This window comes from Panthera uncia, chromosome B4 (genome assembly GCF_023721935.1).
Source record: "Panthera uncia isolate 11264 chromosome B4, Puncia_PCG_1.0, whole genome shotgun sequence".
Lineage (NCBI taxonomy): Eukaryota > Metazoa > Chordata > Mammalia > Carnivora > Felidae > Panthera > Panthera uncia.
In genome coordinates, this window is record NC_064809.1 from 103,191,101 (window position 1) to 103,215,993 (window position 24,893).

Here is a 24,893-nt window from a genome sequence, read left to right on the forward strand (position 1 = left end):
CTGCTTGCCTATTTACATCCTTAAAATTGGACCCAATTCTTCTTTTTTTTTTTTTTTTGTCCTTAGAATATGTTTCTGGGATAGTACCCTATATCAATTCTTGAGGTATAGTTTCAAAGAATAGTATGGCTCTATCTGCAATAATTCTAACCTTGCAAAGCAAACCTGAAAGTAATCTCAAAAATGTGAACTTGTTAATATTTGTTCCATGTTTAGTAATCAGTCTAATTAAGAGTGAGTAAATGCTAAATGGACTTTTGTATGTTCCTTCAATAATTGTAGTGCTGCTTGAATATAAGAAATGAATATATCTCAATATAGATAGCCTTGTTTGCACATATGCATAAGAGACAGTAGCTGTTTTAAAGGACTAATAATTAAAATAAATTTAATTCTTTTTTGTAATATATCTTTAAATGTATTCATTTTATTTCTTGGTTCGATAGTCTATACAGGATTTTTTTTTTTAAGGACAAGAAAAGACCCAACTCTATTAATGTACCAGACAGGTGCATTGGGATGTCCTGCAATGAAGGGAAAGGCATATAAAATATAACCAAGTGAAGAGCTATAGATGTACAGCATACATAAACCTTAGCTTCAAATCATGTTTACCGCTATTTTTATATTTTCCTCCATAGCAGCTTTAATGGCTTCACAGGATTAGATTTGTATTTTCCAAGTTGAAGCTCACTTGCTTTTATACTTTACAGGTCAGTTTCTTCTGGAAGAAGCTCGCCTCATAGAAGCAGCTGAGATGGCAAAAAAAGCAGCTGAATTGGACAGCACAGAGTTCGATGTGGTCTTCAGTGCTGCCCACATGCTCAGGTTTGTTTTGCTACTATACCTTAGAAGACCAACTTTGTAGCTTTGGGAAGGCAATTAGGTATACTGATTCACCTGTCATACCGCCTTATTCCACATTCTTGAAGTGAATTGTGCTTTTTACCGTGCTAAAATCAGTCAGGTGTATTGTATTCATTAAAGTCCATGTGCACAGTATATGTAGGGCATATAAGCATTCAGAACTCTGAAAAATATTGAGACCCCTTTTCCCATGAAAAGGGAAATTCATGTTCCCTTGTGATTCCCTTCATACTCCCTTCCACATCCCCATGAATGTGGCATGTGAATTTATTTTATTATGTTTGGTGGTGGAGAGGATTGTCAAATACAAATATACCTAAGGCTTATCAAAGTCTCAAAATGGCCCTGAAACAATGTATCTTTGTAGACCTTTTAATACTTCTATTTTCAGAAAGATATCATAAAGGATAATTATAATATTAGCAAAGCAATTAAAAGGCAGATCAACAATTTTTGTTGTGAATATAAAAAGAATGTTTAATGCATCCATAAGTGGTGTTTTAGGTTAAAGGAGTATGTTTTTAAGAAACTCAAATGATTTGAGTTTTTAAAAAGTTTTTTTAAAAGCAGTTTTTTTTAAAAAGCAGTATTTGTTCTATTAGCAATATGAATACCCCTTCTCCCACAATCTTACCTGAATTTCACTTAATTAAATCTCTATCTAAATGCTTCATTAGCTGACATTCACACTATGGGCTCTGTGCTTGGTTCTAAGGATAGGTTTATAATCATGTAGATTACTCTCTTACAAGGGAAGAAAAATACCAAAGGAATTCCTTCACATTTGGATGGCTTTAAAACATGGAATTTCAAGAAAAGTAGTTTTGCTTAGTTTTTATTTTGAGATCATTATAGATTTATATACAGTTGTAAGAAATAATATAGAGATCCCCTGTACCATTTATCCAGTTTCCCCAATGGTAATATCATAAAATGATAGTATAATATCAAATGCAGGAAATTGACATTGATACACTCCACTGATCTTACTGAGTTTCTCTAGTTTTACTTGTATCCCTGTGTGTATGTGTGTGTGTGTGTGTGTGTGTGTGTGTGTGTGTGTGTGTTTATTTCTGTGCCTTTTTTTATCACACGTGTACAGGTTTGTGTATCCATCATCATAGTCAAAGTACAGACTATTTCCAATACCTCAAGTATCCCTTGCATTGTCCTTTGAGAACCACTTGGCTTCCTACTTAGCTTTTTATAAGTTTTAAATAAATTCAAAGTCTGAGAGTAAAGAGTGTACTGTGAGGTCTCAGTTGAATGTACTCACTCCACATTTAACATTTAGCATTCCTAAAGCTGGCATCTACAAAGAGAAACCAGTATTCAATCAACTATTGGTATATTTATAAAATAAGCTATAGCCAATCTGCAAGAACCTTCAATGCAAGGATAATTTTTAAAGGACACTTCCATTTGCATGACAAGCTTAGGGCTGTTATAGGGAAGGAACTTGTTCTTCATGAATAAAACACCATGCTTTTAGTCACAATAAACCATTTGCAAGGATGGATATGCACAACTTTCTACGGGCTAATTCATCTTAATCATAATAGATACTTTCATCAGTAAGGCATTTTGCTACATATTAAGTCAGTACCTGAAATTCAAAGTCTACCAATTGAAACCCATTATAAGAACATTACAAAAATAACGTCCTTGTTAAATATATCACTCATAACTTTTCCTTAGTTACCATAGTGCCAGAAACCAGTGGAAAATTTTTGTTATACCTTGGTGATGTAGAAATCTTTAGAATTTATTTTTCAGAACCTTCCTTCTAGCTTTCTGCAGTCTGCATTTCTCATTAAGTTGCAGTCAACACCTTCCTAATATTGATTGCAATTATGGACACAGCAACCTGGCTATAGCCTACCCAAATTGGTGGCAGTCCCCATGAATGTTTTTACTCCATTTTTCTGTTTTTCCCCTTTATCAAATTCAACTATTTCTTGAGTACTTACTGTGCAAACTGAATAGCAGCCTTTTCCCTTATTAATCAAGAGCACTTAGGACTTTGCTGAAAGGAGTAAGAAAGGCTACTGGTTTTGCCTTGAGCAGCATTATCAAAATCCTTAGCTATCAAGATCTTGCTTATTTAATGTTACATGTGACATTTGCTCTGGTAATGCCAAATTATTGTATATTGAGTTTGGTATTAATTCTCGCCTCAGAGCTCTGTTGTTTTGCTAGGTACTTAGGAGACAAAATTGGCAGGGTTTGGTGAAGGAAAAGAGTATAAGGCAGGGTATGAGGGAAAGAGCTGATGTCTCCCTGGTTTGTCTTGGTTGACTGGATTAATGGCTACTGTCCTATCCAAAATCAGCAATTTAGGAAATGTTGTAGTTCAAGGAATGGTTTGAACACATTAATTTAACTTACCTTTCCTTGGCTAATTCCAGTGAAATTGCCCAAAGAGTCTATTAATGAGGAAAAAATGGCTTATCACAAATCTAAAAAAAAAAAAAAAAGTTATTCCACCTGGATGAGACTAGATTGGGAGAGGGAACGTCCTGGGGCTAACCATCAAGGGACAAATCTTCATCTTATCGGGACCTTCCAGAGGCTTGAAATTTGAGAAATTTCAAACAGACCCATTTCAACTCTCAGTAGTGGATAGTGATCTGTCTGTGTAGAATTAGCACATAGAAAGTTTGAAATATAGGATTTCAAATTATCAGTTCAGATAAGAATGACAAATCAGATGTATCCAAGTAAAGAGCCCTCATGAAAGCAGTGAGATTTACATTAAACCCAAGAGCCACTTAGGCTATCTATAAATTCCTGCTATTTAGGTGATTCACAAGAACATTATGTGGTATGAAAGAATTAATGCTGTTTACCAAATGTGTAGGCCTTCCACCTTCAATAAACGTAAAAGGATTATACTTTTCTGCTTCTTCCAAGTTGAAGACCTTTATGAATCTTATTTGGGTTGTTGAATGTGTGTGGATATGAATATGTCACTTTTGAGCCAAAGCTGTAAGAGTCCAGGCCCTTCGCTTTTCTGACTTGGAAATTGTGGAAATTGATCCTGAAATGACCAGAGGCGGACAGACCTCCCTACTCACGTGCACTGAATGAGTGAGTGAGAAATAAACTTTGTTGTCTCACTTCACTGAGATTTAAGGTGTGTTTATATTACCACAGTGTCACCTAACCTAGCCTAACGGACACAGAAAATATCTTTGAAAATGAAATAGGTGGTTTGAAAGAGGAACAGTGTGACATTAGAAAAGATTACTGAGAGATTAATAGGATCTCTGAGGTTATAACTGCAGTGGAGGTAATGGATGATTGTTAGACTGATAATTTATTTTATTATTATATTCTAAGTGTTTTTTTATTTTTGAGAGAGAATGAGAGAATGAGAGTGCACAGGAATGTGAGGAGGGGAGGAGCAAGAGAGAGAGGCAGAGAGAGAGAGAATCCCAAGCAGGCTGCATACTACATACTGCATAACAGCAAAGAGCCTGATGCAGGGCTTGAACTCACTAACTGTAAGATCATGACCTGATCTGGGATCAGGAGTCAGATGCTTAGCCAACTGAGCCACCCCAGCATCTGATAGACTGATAATTTAAATAGAAGTTACAGGTATCTTTTCAGAACTTAAATCATAAGTACTAAAGACATCAAAATGGTGACTGAAAGGATAAAAGATTGGAGGGTGGATTGAGAACATTATATACATACTCATAATTACACATATGTTAGTATAATTATATGTAGGGTACAGGTATGTATATATACCATATATAGTGTATATGTGGCATGTATATAGATGTGATACATAGTCTTATTTGTGTATATATAAAGATGATGTATAGTTATATGCCATATATGTGTGTGTGTGTGGTGATGTTTAGCATTTATACATATATGCAGTTTTATTTGGTTTTGTGTATATAAATGTTAACATAAATAGAAAATTTCTGAAGGCGAGCATAGAACACATTAGGCATTATCAACAAACAAAAAATTTCCAAGCTAGGATGAAGGCCTCTGTCATCGTATTGAAAGCAAAACTGCCGAAAATAGACCTCCTCCTAAGCTTGTCTTCATGTCTGGGTCACACTTTTTAGTTGCATACTGAAGAATTCTCTCTTGCCAGTTTAAGCAGAAGCAGAATTTATTAGGAGAGTATTCTGTAGCCCACAGGCTCTCTCTTGGGCTTGAGATCACTCTACACAGTCAGAAGTAATGCCCAACCAACTAGCTTTCTCTGGGACTCAGCAACTTTTGCAGTCCCAAACTCCACCACCATCACCCACAAGGAACCAAGCAGAGCAAGCCCCACGTTCATTAGATGGTCCTCCTGGGTGCAGCCGCCACCCCTTTAGGCTTATTGCTGACCTTGTTTCTCTTGCAGCTGCATCTGATTGGTGAAACCTGAGTCATGGGTTGGACTCTTGGCTACTAGAGAGTTGGAAGACAAGGCAGTTGGCTTCTGCCTTCTTGGGAAGGTGGGGTCCACATCGTGGCTGATTACCAAATACATTTATAGGGAGGGTGATCACAGATGTCGAGTGGCCTCACATAATGAATATTAACCATATGTGTTGACATTTTTAGTACTTCAAATAAAATGGGAAAAGTACTGGATGCTTCCAGATGAGAGCATTATTAAAAAGGAGATTGGTTATCATCAAAGGAAAATAATCAGAGGAATTTAAAATGCTAGAACTCAGTAGAGTTATATCTAGAGAGTTGTAAGAAGAAAGTATTGAATCAGTTATTCTATTAGGAGCATTTTATATGAATGAATTTACTCAGTGTTCTCCTAGAACTAGAAGCTAGAGATGGCACAAAGATACTTGGGAGATACTGGGAGGAAGTCCAGAGGCACTAAAAACAAACTTTACCTGATTCACAGCATTCATGGACTCTGGTGGAATTTTTTTGTTTTTTCATCCACTTAACAGGGTAAGGGAAGAACAAAGGTAGCATTTATTTAAGTATGTTCTGTCTGCCTGGTGCTGTATTTTGTGTTTTATATCTGTCACTCTCTTAGTTATAATTGCACATATGTGAAGTAGACAACAATATTCCCATTTGACTTACGAAGATACTGAGGCTTTAAAAGAGCCCATATCTCCCACAGTTGGTAAAGTAAAGCTGGGATTTAAATTTAGTGTATTCTGGCCAAGTATAACTGTTTTTACTGTGTCAGGTTAGCTCCCTCATGTCTTTATGACTGGGTGACTATGTAGAGGCTGCGATTCTTGAATTTATTGTTGGAGAAAGGATTTATAGAGTAACAGGTTATCGAATGTGTAAGTCCTAAACAGTAAGACCCTTCCAATATTATTAAATTTTCTCTTTATGATAAATTTTAGAAAAGTAGAGTTATAGTCATAGGAGGGAGAACTCCACCTTTGTACTCTCAAAGAGATACTAACTTTTTAGACTGGTACATTGTCTGACAAAGGACACACTTAAAGCTGCACGAAGCGTGAACTTCTCTTTTTTCCAGGACTAAGGGCCAGGTTGTCGCTGCTCCCTAAGGCAGTAAGGGCCTGCACTGTACCAGCTGGTTCCCATTGCTTCCCTGATTTCTAATGAACAGAAGGAGTGTTTGAAAAAGAATTGTTGTCTTTAAATTTCTGTACTGGACACAATCTTATATAATTAAATATGTTAAAATTAGAGACTTTAAGTATACTAATTTCTTTATAAATTCCACTAGAAGTGACATAAAATTGAAAAAAAATGTTTATTAATTTATCTTGAGAGAGAAAGAGAGTATGATCAGGGCAAGGGCAGAGAGAGGGGGAGAGAGAGAGAATCTCAGGAAGGTTCTATGCTATCAGCACAGTGCTAGACACGGGGCTCAATCCCACCAACTGTGATATCAGGACCTGAGCTGAAATCAAGAGCCAGCCACTCAACTGACTGAACCATCTAGGCACCCTTAAAGTGAAATTCTTAAGAAAGAAAGGAACCAAATCAAATTATTTCTCAAAGTGGATTGGAAATGTGTACACACACACACACACACACACACACACACACACACACATTGGAGATATATTTTTTTCAAAGCTCTCTTAGGCCTTTCATCTTTAATACTTCCAAAATTACCAAAGACCCCTTGAAAAGTCATTGGATTCTTCAATTATAAATTGTACTGTACTGCCAACTTTTGGTCCAGAGGGGGTTTATTTCAACTAGGTTGTAATGGGTTGTAAGGTCTTTAAAGCAAAGGGCAGTGGCAGATGAGGTTGAAGGTTGCATCTTCCAACCGAGTGCCTCTCCAACATGAATGTGCATGTGAATCACCTGGGATCTTGTTAAAATGCACGTTCTGATTTAGTATGTTTGGATGGTGCCTGAGGTTTTACACTTCTAACAAGTCCCAGGTGATACTTAAAGATGTTGGTTCTCAGATCACCCCTGCAAGCAAGTTCTATCTTGCCTGTCTTCTTTCCACCCCTCCCAACTCCTTCTCCCCACCCAAGCTTTATGAATTGAACATAAGTAGTTATTTACTATATATGCATATTATAACTGACATTGCCAATAAACATTTCCTCCCTTTTAATATCTCCAGTACATTTTGTTATATAATCTTTTCAGACATAGGCTTAACCTGTCCTTCGCAGCCCTGAAAGATCTGAGGTCATGAAAGAATAAACTCAGACTCTCAAGGGGCATCAAGAAGTTTCTAATTCAGGAATCTTTTGTGAAATTACACCATCAGCCTCGCCTTTTCCTTGATTATTGCTACATGTCTGCTTTACCTCACCATCTTTTATGTTTAGAACCAAGATGGATGTCAACAGATCATGTAGCCTATTTTTGATGTCTTGACAGAGAACTTTTCATTTAAGGTGATTTGATGGTTATAAGCAATATCTTCTAGGAGTTCTATTAGAAGGATCTTTTCTGCTTCATTGTTTGTATATATGTGTGGCTCTGGTTTTGCCCTTTTAAGATTTTCCACACACTTTTATGTCTTTGTTTACTTCAGTTCTACTTCTATTCCTATTATACAACTTATCAATTACAATTAAATTTAGTGCTGCTTTGAGTAACTTAAGTCACACTTCAGTTTATCTGTTGGCAAGAACCCAGGAAAACTCAGCTACTGTTTCATTTTACTTTGATGATGTGAGAACAAACAGTTCTCTAGTTTAGAAGGAGAAAGAGTGAGGGGCCTGGGTAGCTTAGTCAGTTAAGGGCCCGACTCTTGGTTTTGGCTCAGGTCATGATCTCATGGTTTGTGGTTTTGAGCCTGCCATTGGACTCTGTGCTGACAGTGTGAAGCCTGCTTGGGATTTCTCTCTCTCTCTCTTCTCTCTCTCTCTCTCTCTCTCACCCTCTGCCCCTCCCTGGCTTTCTCTCTCAAAAAATAAATAAAAATAGGGGCGCCTGGGTGGCTCAGTCGGTTAAGTGTTCGACTTCGGCTCAGGCCATGATCTCACGGTCTGTGAGTTCGAGCTCCGCGTCGGGCTCTGTGCTTGACCGCTCAGAGCCTGGAGCCTGTTTCAGATTCTGTGTCTCCCTCTTTCTGACCCTCCCCCATTCATGCTCTGTCTCTCTCTGTCTCAAAAATAAATAAACGTTAAAAAAAATTTTTTTTAATTAAAAATAAATAAATAAATAAATAAAAATAAAGATAAGAAAAGAAAATGGAGGAGATGATTCCTCCTCAAATTATCCTTGAGAATAATCACCAAGACTTTAATAAAATATTATCTTTTGTATGAGTCAAACAGTGGTTATTATCCATGTTAAGTAATTTTTAATTTAAAATTGACAGTGCACAGCTACTAATAATCATAGTCTTCTAAATGTTATTAAAGTTTTTTTATAATTTAAAGGAAGTAATTTTGAATTTAGCAACCTTTAATTTTATAATTCTCACAGAATACATACAAATGTAGGCAGTTATAAATGATTCTCTTAATCAGATTCCTTTTAAACATTTCACAGAGTATATTAAGTTGTTATTTCATAACGTAATTGACTCCCAATTTTTTTTATATATCTTTTCTTTTAAGAATATTGGGCCATAGGGGCACCTGGGTGGCTCAGTCATTTGAGCATCTGACTTGATTTCGGCTCAGGTCATGATCTCAGGGTCATGGGATCGAGTCCCGCGTATGGCTCTGTGCTGAACGTGGAACATGCTTAAGTTTCTTTTTCTCTCTTCCTCTCTCTCTCCCCACCCCTACTGCAGCCCCTCTGCCCGGCTTACATGCTCGCTCTCTCTCTCTAAAATAAAAAAAATTAAAAATAATAAAAATAATAATATTGGGCCATAAACCTGTGTTCCAAAAGATACTTTTCTATTATAACACTAGGGAGGGGAGTCAGATACATGAAATATATTTCTATATTGTTTAACAGATACAGGTTTCATAGTCCCATGTACAAAATGGAATTCTTTAGTAATCAAATAATGACATTTGTTTCTGACTTTCATTACTTTTTGTGTTCACTCTGAACCCACCTTTTCACAGATGGCAAAAAAATAAATTTTAAAAGATAGCCCAATCCAGTGAGTTTTTGGGAATTCAAGGTTTACTTCATAGTCCAGTTTACAAATACCATCTAGGCTTTTTTTTTTTTTTTTTTTTTTTTAACTTCCTTACCTTTCCTGGCCCTGAGGGACCACAGATAATATTGAAGAGGGGAAGGGCTCTACATATATGATTGTCAGGAGTTGGCAATGAGATAGGAGCCTCATCTGAATCTCCAGCTGATAAATCTATTATTGGCATAGATGATAAGGGACATCACTTTTCTTATGTTAATGTTAATTCTTAGGGGTGTCATGTTAGATGGGGGTAGTCACCCACTTGGACCCAGTGTAGCTTCCTGGTATGAATGATTTTTATTACTCCTCATCTCATTTCTGGCTTTATAAAGTCTGTTGTGGTTAAAAACTCAAGGATGTGCACATCTGGCCTGGGAGATTTCTTGGGAGAGCCACTGCTTTTCCTCTTTACCTACCTTCTGAGTCTTCTACTTGGACACGTGGGGAACTTCTGATTGCCCTCCATATGTAGTTGTGACCCTTCTCTAAAAATGGGAGATTGTGGGGGTAGGGAAGTGAATATCCAACACAGTTCTCACTTTTCCTCATTCCCCCTTTCTTCGCCTTTCCCCTGTGTTCCTCCTCTTCCCCTTTCTTGAGGTATATGAAGCAAAACAGAACAGTGCATTTCATTCTGTTCTTACAACTATCATGTGCTCCATTTGGTCTGGTGAAGTTCACTTCTATCAGTATGGAAGATAGAGATGGAAGGAAGTAAACCTATAATTGCAAATGTCCTCCGTATTCTCCCCTTTTCAAATCTCATCTCTTACACTTAAATCATGTCTTTTAAACAGTATAATCAAAAAAGCATATCTTCTTCCTTTCTTCGTATTTGGTGTAGAAAATTTTGTAGTCACCTGCCACAGAACAATATATCACATATCATTCTGCTACATATCAGTGTATACAAAGATATCAGCATGATCCCGTGGTTCACATACTTAGCTATAGAATCTATGACTCCCAGATCAGTCACTTACCAGCCATATAACTTTGGGGAAGTTATCGGCTTCTCTAAGCTTCATTTTACACGTGTAAAATGGGGATTGTAATAGCAGTTACTTCATGGTGGTGTTGGAACTTGGAATAATCAATTCCTGGTATTTTATAAGTGATGCATAGAGGATTTAGAAATTTTCTGTCCTAGAGACAAAACAGTGAAGAAAGAAAGGGTATAGGTATTCAGGAAAAGTTATTCATCAGCTTCTTTAAATAGTTCTATCCTAGCAGTCCTGGCAACCTGGGTTCTGCAGTTAGTCCTAACATTTCAGAGGTTGAGGTTCTTTACAATTCAAGAATCCCCTGAGCAACTAGCAGAAGATTGCTAATTTCCTCAGTTTCAAATGTTGAATAATGATTCAGTAATTTTTGCGATTAAGATTTATTAAGCAGTCCCATGATGTTTCTTGCAGAGGTGAGTAAGAAATACAACATATACTGTAGAGTGGACACTGGACAGTTCCTCATGAGTTTTGTCTCTCGTCTAGAGAATAAAACAAGAATATAAGTGAACACACGGTGGGTAGAATTGGCATACTCTTTCCCCTACAGTCCTAGAGTGAAAATTAATTTTCACAGTTATGTGACAAATCTAATAAATTCTATTTTTTTTCTATTTCGTTAGAATATCATCAATTTTACTTATAGCTTAAGAAATTAAGACTCCTAAACTAGATATTTCCTTTGGGAATTAAACTACTAAAGACAATGAAGACTTTAAAAACTAACAACTACTTTTGGGGAAAAAACCTTTTTTTTCCAGTTGTGTTCATTGTTATTTTAAAGGCACATTGTATAGTGAATTCCTCAGTTTCTCCTTATCTACCTGATGAATTTAAATGTCCATAAAGATGAATATTAATGGTTGCTGTACTTCCCATGTTAGACATGTATTGGTCGATTTTGCTTCAAAGTAACTTACTTCTTTGTAGTATTAAGTTACACTAATTTCCTACCTCCCTGCCTTTTATTTTCCTCTGGAGAAAACCCTTCCAGGGCATGACCTAATGAATTCTGGTTCAGATTTCCAAATGAATTTGAACCAAAGTGATTCTATAATTTGGTGGAGCGAACCTTCATTAAATACCCTAGCAAGGAAATTTTTACTGTTTCATACCAGACTAAAGTACATTTCTTGACATATTGAAATTGAACTTCAACATTTATGAGAATATAAATTGCAACAGCACATTGTAACTGTCATGAGTCCAGTAGAGCCTTAGGTCAAGGGTTTTTACTTTCTCTGTAACCCCATTAAAAATAGCAATGTTTCTAATTATTTTTCCTTTAAAAATTAGAAAAATATGTCCTGGTCTCCAGAGAGATGTTATCTTCAGTTATTCGTATAATTTATATGGTTGCATGGGGTATGTCTTTATAGTTTTTATTTGCACTTGACCAAAGTGCAAATTCAATTTTATAGGCTAATTGAGCCTTCTCTTTTAAAATCTGAATGTGATTTTCTAATTGAGAGCATTAATTTTTGTTTCTGCTCTTTATTCCTGACCTCTTTGCCATCTTCTCACCCCAAAAGCTTCCCCCCCACCAGTCCCACCAGTCTGGGTATTTCTTTATTTTGTATTCAGTATAATTAACATACAGTGTTAATTACCTTCAAGTGTAGGATACAATGATTAAACATTTCTATATATTACTCAGGGTCCTTCAGGGTAAGTGTGCTCTTAATCCCCTTATCTATTTCACCCATCCCCCACCCAGCTTCCCTCTGGCAACCACCAGTTTGTTGTTCTCTGTATTTGAGTCTGTGGTGGTGGGGGCCTGGGTGGCTCAGTTGTTTAAGTGTCCCCCTCTCTTGGTTTCGGCTCAGGTCATGATCTCATGTTTCGTGAGTTTGAGCTCCATATCCAGTTCTCCGCTGACAGTGTGGAATATGCTTGGGATTATGTCTCTCCTTCTCTCTCTGCCCCTCCCCCTGCTCGTACTCTTTCTCTCTCTCTCTCTCTCTCTCTCTCTCTCTCAACGTAAATAAATAAACATTTTTAAAAAATGGTCTGTGAGGGGTTGTTTTACCTTTTTTCTTTGTTTCTAAATTCCATGTATGAGTGAAATCATATGGTATTTATATTTCTCTCTCTGACTTATTTCATTTGGCATTATACCCTCTAGGTCCATCCATGTTATTGCAAATGGCAAGATCTCATTGTTTTTTTATAGCTGAGTAATATTCCATCGTACTCCGTCAGAAGCTTTTGAACAATTTCAAAAGAGACTACTCTAGTTTTACTTCAGACCCCAAGCCATTGATTACTACTGTTTACATTGTAGGTGTGCTATATTCATCATCTGACGATGAATTTGACATTTGTCTATAGCATCTCTATACTCTTCAAATACAGTCACTGGATTACCACATACCAGCAAGAGCTTGTAGCTCTTATTACTTACCATCTTTGAAGGTTTTCTGAAGCACCGTTGCATGATTGAAAAACATGCTACGTTGATGGCTAATTGGCTGAGCTTCCTCAGGACTCTGACACTTGATTTCTCCTCATAACCCATTGGCTGAGTCTAGGGGTCTGTTTTGAATTGCAAGAATAGACAATGCATAAACTTATCAGTAACATTCAGTGTATCTTATTGTATAAGGCAACCGCACCACTCCTGGTATTCAGTGTTAGTCAAGATGAACTGGCTATTTGAAGGATGTGGGAACTACAGAACTCTCTATAGGCTGGAGAACATAGCTTGAATCAGCAGGAGACAAGGTAGCCCCAGAAATGTGAAGAAGTAGGACATGCAACAGCGACTGTTTACAGAGGGGGTCTGACCAAGAGATAGCTTATTGCTTCCACGATTGTCAGTGAATTCTAGCCATTCTTTCATCTTCTCTCATTCAGAAATGAAAGTCCCAAGCAAGAACATGCAGTTAGCTGAGACTATGTCATGTGCCCACCCTGGTACAGAGAGGCAGCAGAGGAAGAATCTGAACTTTTTTTTTCTCCTGTAGGCTACACACAATGGATGGTTCCCCTCCTAAACTGGAAACAAAATGTATTTCTGGATAGATACAGACATTTTATTTTAAAAACTTAAGATTTTTCTGGGATATCATGTTGAAAATGGAGACTCCCAACCCTATAACATTATCTGTGTTAGATTAGAAAAGAAGAATAACACTTCTAATCCCTAATATGTAAATTTAAACTAATAATGCCTACTGAGTACATTATGTTGAAATACTATTTATAATGCCTTAAACACAATAAGTACATTGCCTACATTCAATTTAATGTATTGAATTGCTAAAGCAATTTTTTTTGCTAAAGCAACTTAAGGTTTGATTGGTATGATTGTAATATTTTAAAAAATTAATATTGGTATGATTGTAATATTGTAAAAAGTTAATATTTTAAAAAGGTAATGATTCTGTTCACCTCTCTGCAATTTTAAAATAAATGATATAGTTTGATTTTTTTTTTTTTTAATCTTTAACAGGCAGGCTAGCCTCAACGAAGCAGCCGAGAAGTACTATGATCTGGCGGCCAGACTGAGACCTAATGTAAGTACTTCGCTAATGAGAAACGTTACTCAAAGGGATAGATTCACAGCATGTGATAGCTTTAGATAAAGAAGTCTCCTGATGCTGGGCTTTTTCCTCTCTGGTCCCTTATTCCGAATACCCACTAAATGGCTAATTCAACAATCAAATCTGCCGGTCTCAAGCCTCTTTCTTTTTGCAGAGGTACAAATTGCTGTTTTCTATCTTGTATAAACCACCATACAGTTTTATCATTTGAATACACGTCTTAGTGTTATTAAATACTTGGCATCTGATTGGCTTTAAAATTAGTTCCTTGAAAGTATTTTTGCTGTGGCGTTTAATACCTAAGGACTTCCTAACATCAGAAGCTTTTTTTGATCTTTACATACACTCAAACCTTGAGTCATGCCTCTTTCCTATTCCACGGTTCTCATTTCTAATAACTGTGCTTGTCAACTTTATCAAGTATGTTTTTATTAGAATTTTTCCCTGAGTAGTCACACTTCCATAAAATGGGATGGATATAAATTAGATCATTACTATTGAAATAGAGTAACCATCTATGAGAAAATAACTGTTTTATATCTGTCTTCTAAGCCTTTTTTTATTCGCCGCACATCACTGACCTCCGGCGTGTTGCTTTTATTCTCATACACCCTGCTCTGCATCACCCTCCAACATTAAACCTTCTCCCCTTACTCTCCAGATCTAGACTGTCTATTGAGAAATTAATTTTGAAACAGTAATGAAAATGCATGTGTGATGTGACTACAAATAATGGGATAAGTCTCATTTTTATACAGTAACTCATCCGTTGGGCAAACGACTATAGAGTGCCTGCTTTGTGATAGGATACAGAGATTTGATTTCATTCCCTAAAAGACTACATAATGTAGCAGAGAAGACGGAACATAATCAACTAGTTGAAACACAGTGTGGCAATTCCTAAGCAGAGGTATATACAGTCCTGTGGGAGCACAAAAGAGGAGGATTAATGTTCCCTGAACGCTACCCACAGGGGGAGTAGCTTTTTTTTTTAAGCAGATATAACCACATGCAATCTTAGCCCTCAATGTCCGTGCCCCCAGTTTCATTAATTATGAGGTACTTCAAGAATCAGTGAACTGTTTGCAACAGAAGAAAATAATTCAATAGTTGTAATGGTAAGAACAATAATAGCTGAAATTTATTAAACACTGATTATGTGTCAGGCATCATGTTAAGTACTTCACTGATTTCTCACAACAACCCACAGGTACTTCTGTGGTCCCCGTTCTGCTGAATCTTGGAGAAATTAGTAGCTCACTCAGTATCATAACTGGAGAGTGGGATCCCATGATAACCCAGGCCTCTCTGTGCCTAAGAGAATGCTTGCTGGAAAAAATGCAGTTATATCTTAGGAAATGCAAACCAAAAGTCTAGGAAACGAAAAAGAAAAATGATTCCCTCATTTATGTATTTGGTAAATATTTACTGAGTACCTGTTAGTGCCAAGCACTATTCCAGGCACTGAATACACAGCAATGCATAAAACTGACCTGAGTTCCTGTCTGTTAGGAGCTTACAATTTAGTCTGAGGAGATGAAGCAGAAAAACAAGTAAAGTATATATGGCATCAGACAGTGATTAAGTGCTTTAGGAAAAAATGGAGCAAGAAAAGGGGAGTTTGGAGGTACAGGGAGAGATAGGCAGGGGGTATAGCTTTGTGAATGCCTGAGATGGGCCTCTTTTTATAGCATTATTTTTTTTTAATTTTTTTTATTGTGTATTTATTTTTGAGACATAGAGTGTGAGCATAGAAGGGGCAGAGAAAGAGAGGGAGACACAGAATCCAAAGGTGGCTCCAGGCTCTGAGCTGTCAGCACAGAGAGCTCCGCAGGGCTCAAACTCCTGGAACCTTGAAATCATGACTGAGCCGAAGTCGGCTGCTTAGCCAACTGAGTCACCCAGGTGCCCCTGTATAGCATTTCTAAGGGTTGAATATGAAATCTTTAATTATTATAACTTCAACTGAAGATGAGAATCAAGGGTTTTTTTTTTTTCTTACCTTTTTTTTTGTTCTCTTCACAATGGTTAATATAAGGCCCACAATATACATAAAAATGGTGATGTTAAGTTCAACTTTTACTCACTGAGTATCAGTCACTTGAGTATCACTTTTATTTTTGCTAAGTAGTTGATCAGATGGTCTTCTTCAGCACATTATAATGGATTAATGAGAAAAGAGCTATCTGAGCTATTTGACCTGACCTAAAAAAATGAAAAAGACGCTGAGGCATTCCAGATTTAAGCCAGACTCATGAGCTTGTTTATTTTAAATGGCCAGCCAAATCATAAAATCAATATTTAATCTCCCAACGTAAAGCCATTTTTTTCTGAAACCCCAAAAAGTTTCTTCATAAACATGCCTCGGAAAAAAATGCATTTATTCAAATTCTACTTCCTTTATCTGGTAGCAATAAATTAAGTATTTTATGGATTCGGATAGAATAGGAAGTTCAAATTTAACAATAAGTAAATGATGTTACAGTTGTGGGTCAACAGATGTGGTCTTTCCCTAATCTGTTTTATGAATTGTGTTTTGGTTTTCTGTATGTAATCTAGGTAAGTAAGTTGCCACCATGGCAAGACTGATTAAAAAATAAAGACATTGGCAGTAATATATAAGTTTGTGTTCTGAACCAAGGAGACCTATTTAAAACAATAGTCCATATAGTGATTTATTAGTGGTTAGCATCTGATCCAAATTAAAGCATCCATCGAACATTTATCTTGATCATAGCTGTTATTCTCTTTGTCCTGAAAACATTCTATGTTATTTCTGTGCTTTAACTTAATAAATTTCAGTTCCCTGCTTGGAAGAGGACACAGTAAACAGACCTCCATTCCCCTTCTCTCTAAGTAGTTTCACTGTCTTTTCTATTTTTCTTGTCTACACAGTAATCTAATCTTATTTTTCAAAGGGCATTTTCTTCTGTTGTTAGAACGTCCAACTATAACAATCGGTAGCTGTATGTGGTAGACCGTTGGCAATGCTCATGTCAGATCATGATTGTACACAGTAAAATATGTGGCTGCAACCTTGTGTCCTGCCACTTACTATCACCATATTAACAATATTGTTATTTGTGGCATGTATTTCTCTCTTAATAAAATACCTATTCCATTTTTTCAGCATGTCCCACGATGAATTTCTTTATTCCTTTCTATTCTACAAAAGCCATATGTTTTTTCATGCAATTTGCTTTAAAACTGTCAACTGACTTCTTGGGATATTTTATGTACAAAGAATTCCAGTGAACAAATGCTAAACTAATGAAAGTCTAAATTAGTGGGCACACATAATTTTAAGGGTTAGATTATGATATTGTCTCTTTACAGGGGTATAAAGTACATTGTCATTTACTGAAGTATACAGTTACATTTTATTACCAAAATGGGACCATTAAATTTTTTAATTCTATTTATTTGATTTTTGGGGGAGGTAGGAGGGAATACTCTAGTCTTAAATGTCATACTACATTAAAGCATTTTTATAATGGGAAAACTCTTTACCAAAATTGCCATTTTAAGTTTTTCCACTCTTAGTTTTTCATTTGTGTAAATAAAACTGATCTCTCTGTCGAGGTTACTTTAAAAAGACAACACTCTTTATCTTCTCTCACTTATGCACATTAAAAAATGCTGACTCTTGAGGACTAGAGGGAACATTTAAATGAAATAGTTTTGTTCCTCCTGTGGGAATTAAGCCAAATTCTGCATTAACTTATGGATTTTTAATTTTTTTTCTAATGTGAAGAATGGGGAATTTGCATAATACAAAGTCACCTACTTGTACTTGGCTTTTAGCAAACTCTAGAAGCTAGAAAGAGGTAACTGTTAATGATCCTGTCTAAAAATCTTGTATTTTTCTGGATGTAATTGTTTGCCATCTGAATTAATTTAATTTATTTTTTTTTATCAAGTGCCAGATTTGTGAAAGACTCTATGCCAAGTGCAGTGGGATTTCAGTTATGAAAAATTAACCCTGACCTGGAGAAATGTACTATCTCATGTGAGGAGGCAATGGAGGAGAGAATACTTAGATTCATATCCCCACAATTCAGGGCAGTAAATAATGCTGCATAATACGTACTTTGTGAATGCTGTAAGGTAGTGCTAGAAAAGTATTCAGGAGAGAGAAATCACTTTCAGCTGAACCCTGGAAGGCACTGAGTCCGAGTAGGAAACTTAGATAATCATGAAATGATAGGATGTTTATAGGCAAAGATTTTAGAAGGAGGAGGAGAAAAGAGAATTCTGGCAGGTAGGGACATATACATGAATAAGGACATGGAGCTGAGAAAATGAATGAAGCACAAGGAATAGTAAGCAGATATAGTTTATATATTGGCCAGGGTTGGGGGCAGAGAGGAAGAATAGGGGAAGATAGAACTGGAAATGAAAATAAAACCAGATGAAAGGCATTGAATGCCATACCAAGAATTAGGAGTTTGTATTCCAGAAGTATGTTGAACAGGATGACATAATGAAAGTGATAAGTTAGGATGGCCATTTATATGATGTAATGAAGAATGTGGGTTGCATTTGGAAAAGTAGAGTTGAAAGATGCCACCTTGGGCAAACCAATAAAAAAAAGTCGTTGTAATAGTTTAAGCAGAAGGTATAATCCAAAAGTACAGAAACATAGTGGAATGGAAAAGAATATGCAGGGGAAATAAGTAGATTATTTGATGGGATGTGAGTAGGAAAATTAGTTGGCCCAGTGAGTGTTCCAAAATTTCGAATATAGGTAACTTGGAAGAAGGAAAAAGAAATACCCTGAACAGAACTGCGGCAGTTGGAGGAGTATGTTTATTTCAAGACAAAAAGGTTAAGTTTGGACCCAGCAGATTCTGAGTAAGAAGTAGGATATTATATTTGTCCATGGGACATTCCTATCAAGTAGGCAGTTGGAGGAAAGGCCCCAGTTAGGATTAGAGATGTGGGAGTTGTTTGCAGAAAGGAGATAGTGCCACAGCAGTAGTTAAGATCACTGAGGGAAAGCTGTACAAAGGTAGAGAAGAGAGACAATTTCAAATCCCTGGGAATGTCTACATTTGGAATGCAGGATAAGGAAGACATGAGACAGTGACAGAACATAGAAATCAGTATTAATGAGCAATTTTCAGTGCTGCTAAAGGTAAAGGAAAACAGAGACTAAGAATGTCCACTGATAATCAGAGAATAAGATGCCATTGGCCACCTGGTACAGTTTTGTGACGGTGATGTGGGCAGAAGTTTGTAATGTGTTAAGGAAATGGAGAATTGGAAACAGAGAGTGTAAAATTATTCTGTAAGTTTGCAGGTAAATCAAAGAGACAGGGAAATACCAAAAATTGTCAAGTATATATTTATTAAATATTAAAGGCAGGTGTTGAGATGTGTGTGTGTTTAAATATTAGAGATTAAAAATGTGTCCAAGTACAGGATAGAGAAAAGGAAATACCAAAGATCCTCAAAGATCATTTTCTCCCCAGGGACTAAAGAACAGAAAGTAGACTGAAGATATAAAAGGGGGAAAAAATTAGAAAAAGAGGAAGCATAAGCTTAGGTGGTAAATTACTTATATCAGTTATTTGCTTGTCTGCTGATCCTGTGGAAAGAGAATTTGAGGTCAAAGACCTGTGGATGGCTGGTGTGCTGAGATGCACAGTAGGTAGTAATTGATATAGGTCTGACATATCTATATGTGATAAATGCCAACAGAATAATAGTTTTGTAAGATATGTCATTAAGCCATTTATTTTGTGATAATTTTAAATAAAGTTCTCAAATAACTGGGAGATTACTTCTCATTTTGATTCAACCTCTCCAACTTTTATGCTAGATGTTGTATTCATTCTTTATCTAACATGTATAATATTTTATAAATGTTCTATCATGTGCAGTTATTATATATGAATTAAAGGGGAATCTGTTCCAAGGATCAGATTATCCAGTAGAAAATTACATACGTACATTATACTTTTCCTAGGCATCTAGAACATAAATTATTTCAAAGCATTATTATAAAATCAAAGCCAATGTTATCCATTTGGGCTCTTTAGCAATGATTATATGTCAAGAGATAAAATGAGAAATATGAAACTCAAATAAATGAGCTTCCTACATAAGAGAGTTGCAGTTGTGTTATAAGATGGCCAACATATTCTACAATGTATTACTTTCAATTTGGACTACCCTTTTTATGGTAAACGTGGTGGGGCGGGAGGGGAGGGTAAGAGGAGATGGCTATTCAGTAAAAATAACCACTAAGGCTGGGATTGGGGGGGCAGGTGAAGAATTAATTGTTTGGACTGTACTGATGGAAGAGATAGAAAATATTTCGAGTTACAGTTGTTTATTGATGGAAAAGATATTCTTCCACCCTAATTAGAACAAAAGACCATGAAATTAAGTTAAACAGGACAGATTCAGATTTGACCATATAAGGGATTTTGGGGGGAGGAAAGTACTGAGATTGTCATTTTGTTGGGAAAAGGGGTGGGGGTTTTAATAATAATTTGTGAAGCAGTTAAACCACATTTCTGCTTGTAAATGGAGGAAGAACCATATGGCCTCTTCCAAAAGTTTCCACAAGCTTCTGTGATGTGGTAAAATTATATACCATGTGTCTCTTGACTTCCAGACATTAATAATATGTGGATCCCAGAATCACCAGATTGACTTCATGAGTAAAATGTGTTTTTATATTGCACATATATTTCCCACTCTCACTAGTTATTTCAGCTTCAACTGCATCTCTATATTTATAGTTAGAAAATGGAATGAGGTAAGTTAACAAATCCAAAATAAACTGGTTTCAATCAAGAGAGAAGTTGCCATTAGTTTCCCCCCACATTTTACCTGGTTTTATTAAATGGACCCAGAGATATCACCGAAATGAGACTGTTGTTTATTCACAGGTACGCAATTAAGTCAACACTTACTCTGCTTCAGTTCATAAACAGGCTTCATCACATTGATATGTATATTTATGCACACATTGGGAGAAAAAAGATATCTAAATCTTGTCTAATTTCAGCAAGATAGATGCTCACTTTCCCTGATAGCTTTAGTTACACCAGGATCAGTTTTAGTCTTGTCTCACCCATATCTGTCTTCAGACTCCTTTCCACTGCAGATCTTCTTCCCAAATTATTTAGACAGTGCAGCTCTTTTCACTTCACAAGTTACAATGTCTAGTTTTTGGTGCATTTACCTCTCTCTGCTTACATTGTAGTTTGTTTTTTATACTTCTATTTTGAGTATATTAGATAAACCAGAAAGAAATGTATTTCTGAAGTTGTTGCTATTTTTTTTCTGTTTATTATCTTATATAAATCTTCATGCTTAGAAGACAAAGATGGTTGGTTACAATCCACTTGTTTATTAACTGTTGGTATGGGGTAGTTTTCACCTGGGTCACGTAGTTGGGCTAACGGAAGATGTATTTACAGGTTTTCCATACTTGGGCATTGTTATTCATCACAGTCATTACTTTTTGAATGTGCGTATATGCACTATGTGTGTGTTTCAGAATCACAACCAGAAAAGGACGGGCTAGGGGGGAAGTGTGAGGCATGGGCAGGAACTTAAGTGGCTCTTGGCTATGAAGAAAATCAGCTGAGTACTTTAGGTTGAGGAACATCAAAACCTTTGGGAAATTCCACTTAATTATGTTCTCTGATTCCAAGCATGTTTATTTTTACTCACATTTCTTTGTGGGGGTCTCCTTTGCATGGATTTATAACTATAATTATTTGAATTGTGGGACCACACACTAAAATTGAATTTAGTTCCTTCTCCTCCAGAGTAACTGGATTCCTGGGGTTTTGGGAGAAAACTCAGCTAATCTAACCACACTGGCCCATATTCCTACCTGGGAGTATCAGCTAGGTGGGCTAGGAGGTACCACCATCAGAAGGTTGTGCCCTTCCCCCACCCCACTCACCACATTCTTCATATCCCCTTTGGTTATTTCAACAGCTCGTTTCCCCCATTTGTATTATCCTTTTAGGCATTTATGTTTCTGATCCTTGGCTGGTCCTATGGGGCTAAGTTTTTCTAAATATAAACTGAAACATTAACCAAAAGATATGTGTATGAATCTTTATTACCTCCCTCTAATAATGTTCCTGTAACATTTCACCTCTTTTTTTTGTTTGTTTGTTTCCTTATTTTCCCCCTACTCCTAACTCCTTGATATCTGTCGGAAGCCTGTCTTATATATCTGCAGGTAAAATTATATTATACTTTAAAGTTAAGTAAAAGTTGGGCAGATCCTGAAAAATTAGTGAATTGGTAGATTGATTTCTCCTAAAAGTCCTGTGTCCTTGTTCAAGAAAAAAAATTACTGATACTTTTTAAAAAGGTAAACAAGACTAGGACTCTTTGATTCGTGCCAAGACTATCACAATGAGGGCAGGGAGAGATCACGTTCCACCTCAAATACAGTAAAGACACAGGATTTATAGCCAACAAACATGGGTGATAAAGAACTTGATCAGGTATCAAGGGTGGGAAGATTCTCACTACATGAATTTAGGAGGACTTGTGCTATGGCTGGGCTAGGCAAGCTGCAGACAAGGCCCAAGGATGAGGCCTAGTCAAAAAGAGGGCTCAGAGGAGCCTGTCTGTTTTGGTCAAGGAGAGATGTTTTCATCGTGGATAACATTATCCTCCCAGACCAAGCTGTATAAATGCTAAATTTCCTATCATTGGATAATATCAGAATCAAGATTTTCTCTTTGTCACTTGAGTAGAATTTATTTAAACATCTTGCTGTAACATAATCTTTGCTAAGAAGCACTGGAATAGAGCTGAAAAGATTGACATCTTTAAGAGGAGGGAAAATGTGTATGCTACACAGTTTTTCAGTCTTTGTCTTATAATCAACTGTTATTTCCTTGAATATCAAGTGCCAACAAATGGTTACTGTGATACTCAAGAGTTTTAGAAGCTATCCTGAACCTGCATTGTGGTTAAATCAAAAATTAAAATTGTAGAGAATAGGAATTTGTATTTGACCAGCTCTCATTGTTCCTGTCTGGTTTTCATCTCCACTTTTGTTTTCACTTTCTTAAATGATCTCCACTGAAATAACACCCAGAAATGCAACTTTGCAGCATATGCACATTTTCTCTTTGAAGAGTAAAGGGCAAGTTAAAGAGGGCAAATGTGATGTCATTGGAGATCTCGTGACAAGAAGGAGTTTGAAATGGTCACTCAGTGATTAAATTGGTTTCATCTGAAAAGTAACTTGCTCAGTTTAGGAATGCTGAATTTTAAAGAGAAGCAATTTTGAAAATATTTGTTAGAATGATTTACCAAATAATACATATGAGCTACTTCTAATAATTCATAACAAAAAAAAAAAAACCAAATTCAGTGCTTAAATTACAGGCAGAAATAATCAACCATGTTTTTGAAAGTGTGGTATGACAGATGTCAACAAGTTCTAGAATAGATGTGAAACATTATTACTACTACTGTTCTTTTTTTTTTTCTTATTGCTCAATTAAAGCAGTGTATCCTTATCTACTTAAGTATTTGATCAAAAAAGAGAAAGCTGAGGGGTGCCTGGGTAGGTTAAGCATCTGGCTCTTGATTTCAGCTCAGGTCATGATCTCGCAGTCATGAGATCGAGCCCACTTTGGGCTCTGCACTGAGAGAGGAGCCTTCTTGGGATTCTCTTTCTCCCTCTCTCCCTCGGCCCCTTTTCTGCTCATGCTCGCTCGTTCTCCCTCTCTCTCTCAAAATAAACATTAGAAAAAGAGACAGCTGAATCTTCTCTATGGAATCTATTCTTGTGCTAGGTTATTTCTTGATTCCATGTATAATTTTCATTGGTTGTTTATATAAGAATACTAACAAACCCACTAAAATACCTGAGAATCCTCAACATATATTATAACTTAGTTTCCTGTGAGACAAATTATTTCTCTTAAATACATATAGTGCATTTTCCACTATAATTCCATAAACAAATGATTTTTTTTTCTCTTTTTCTTAACAAGATTCAGCTACCTGATAGCAAGATATCAGCACTGGCTGTGCTTTCACTTGTAACCACAACTGTGCCATCAAACTATCAGCAAATCAGACCTGCAGTAGTAACCGAATCCATAATATGCATTGATACATCTTCATCCATGATTAGTTGCATTATTAAAATGATACCAGACATTACAAAAAAAAACTACTTGGAAAAATAACAGTATGAAACTAATAAAAGGCCATAGGATTTTTAACATATGTTTCTGTAGGTCACTCTACTTAAATTCTAAATACATGGACATCTATTTTAATTTAATTTTCTGATGGAAAAAGAGATTTATATTAAGAATTTATAACTTCTTGGGGCACCTGGGTGGCTCAGTCAGTTAATCATCAGATTCTTGATTTTGGCTCAGGTCATGATCTCCCTGTCATCATGGAGCCTGCTAGGGATTCTCTCTCTCCCCCTCTCTCCCTGCCCCTCCCCCACTCACATGCGCACATGTGTACCCACTCTCTCTCTCTCTCTCTAAAATATACTTAAATAATTTATAACTTCTCACCTATAATTAGTTACTTGTCGCCACTTTAATATCTCATGTTTTTAAATAGAATTGATTGTCAAATTGGCTAACATACAGTGTGTAAAGTGTGCTCTTGGTTTTTGGGGTAGATTCCCGTGGTTCATTGCTTACATACAACACCCAATGCTCATCGCAACAAGTGCCCTCCTCAATGCACAATACCCATTTTCCCCTCTCCCCTACCCCCCATCAACCCTCAGTTTGTTCTCTGTATTTATTAAGAGTCTTTTATGGTTTGCCTCCCTCCCTCTCTGTTTGTAACTTTTTTTTTTCTCTTCCCTTCTCCCATGGTCTTCTGTTAAGTTTCTCAAGATCCACATATGAGTGAAAACATACGATATCTGTCCTTCTCTGACTGACTTATTTC

At 36.4% G+C, this 24,893-nt stretch overlaps 1 protein-coding gene across 1 annotated transcript in view; it reads left to right on the forward strand.

Annotated features, from left to right (window-relative positions):
* The window catches only part of TMTC2 (transmembrane O-mannosyltransferase targeting cadherins 2), a 399,137-nt gene that overhangs the window by 329,269 nt on the left and 44,975 nt on the right, over positions 1–24,893 (forward strand). The window contains exons 10-11 of the mRNA XM_049626018.1: positions 714–828; positions 13,877–13,940. Of these exons, the coding sequence (XP_049481975.1) occupies positions 714–828; positions 13,877–13,940 (179 nt within the window). The remainder of the gene's footprint in view (positions 1–713; positions 829–13,876; positions 13,941–24,893) is intronic.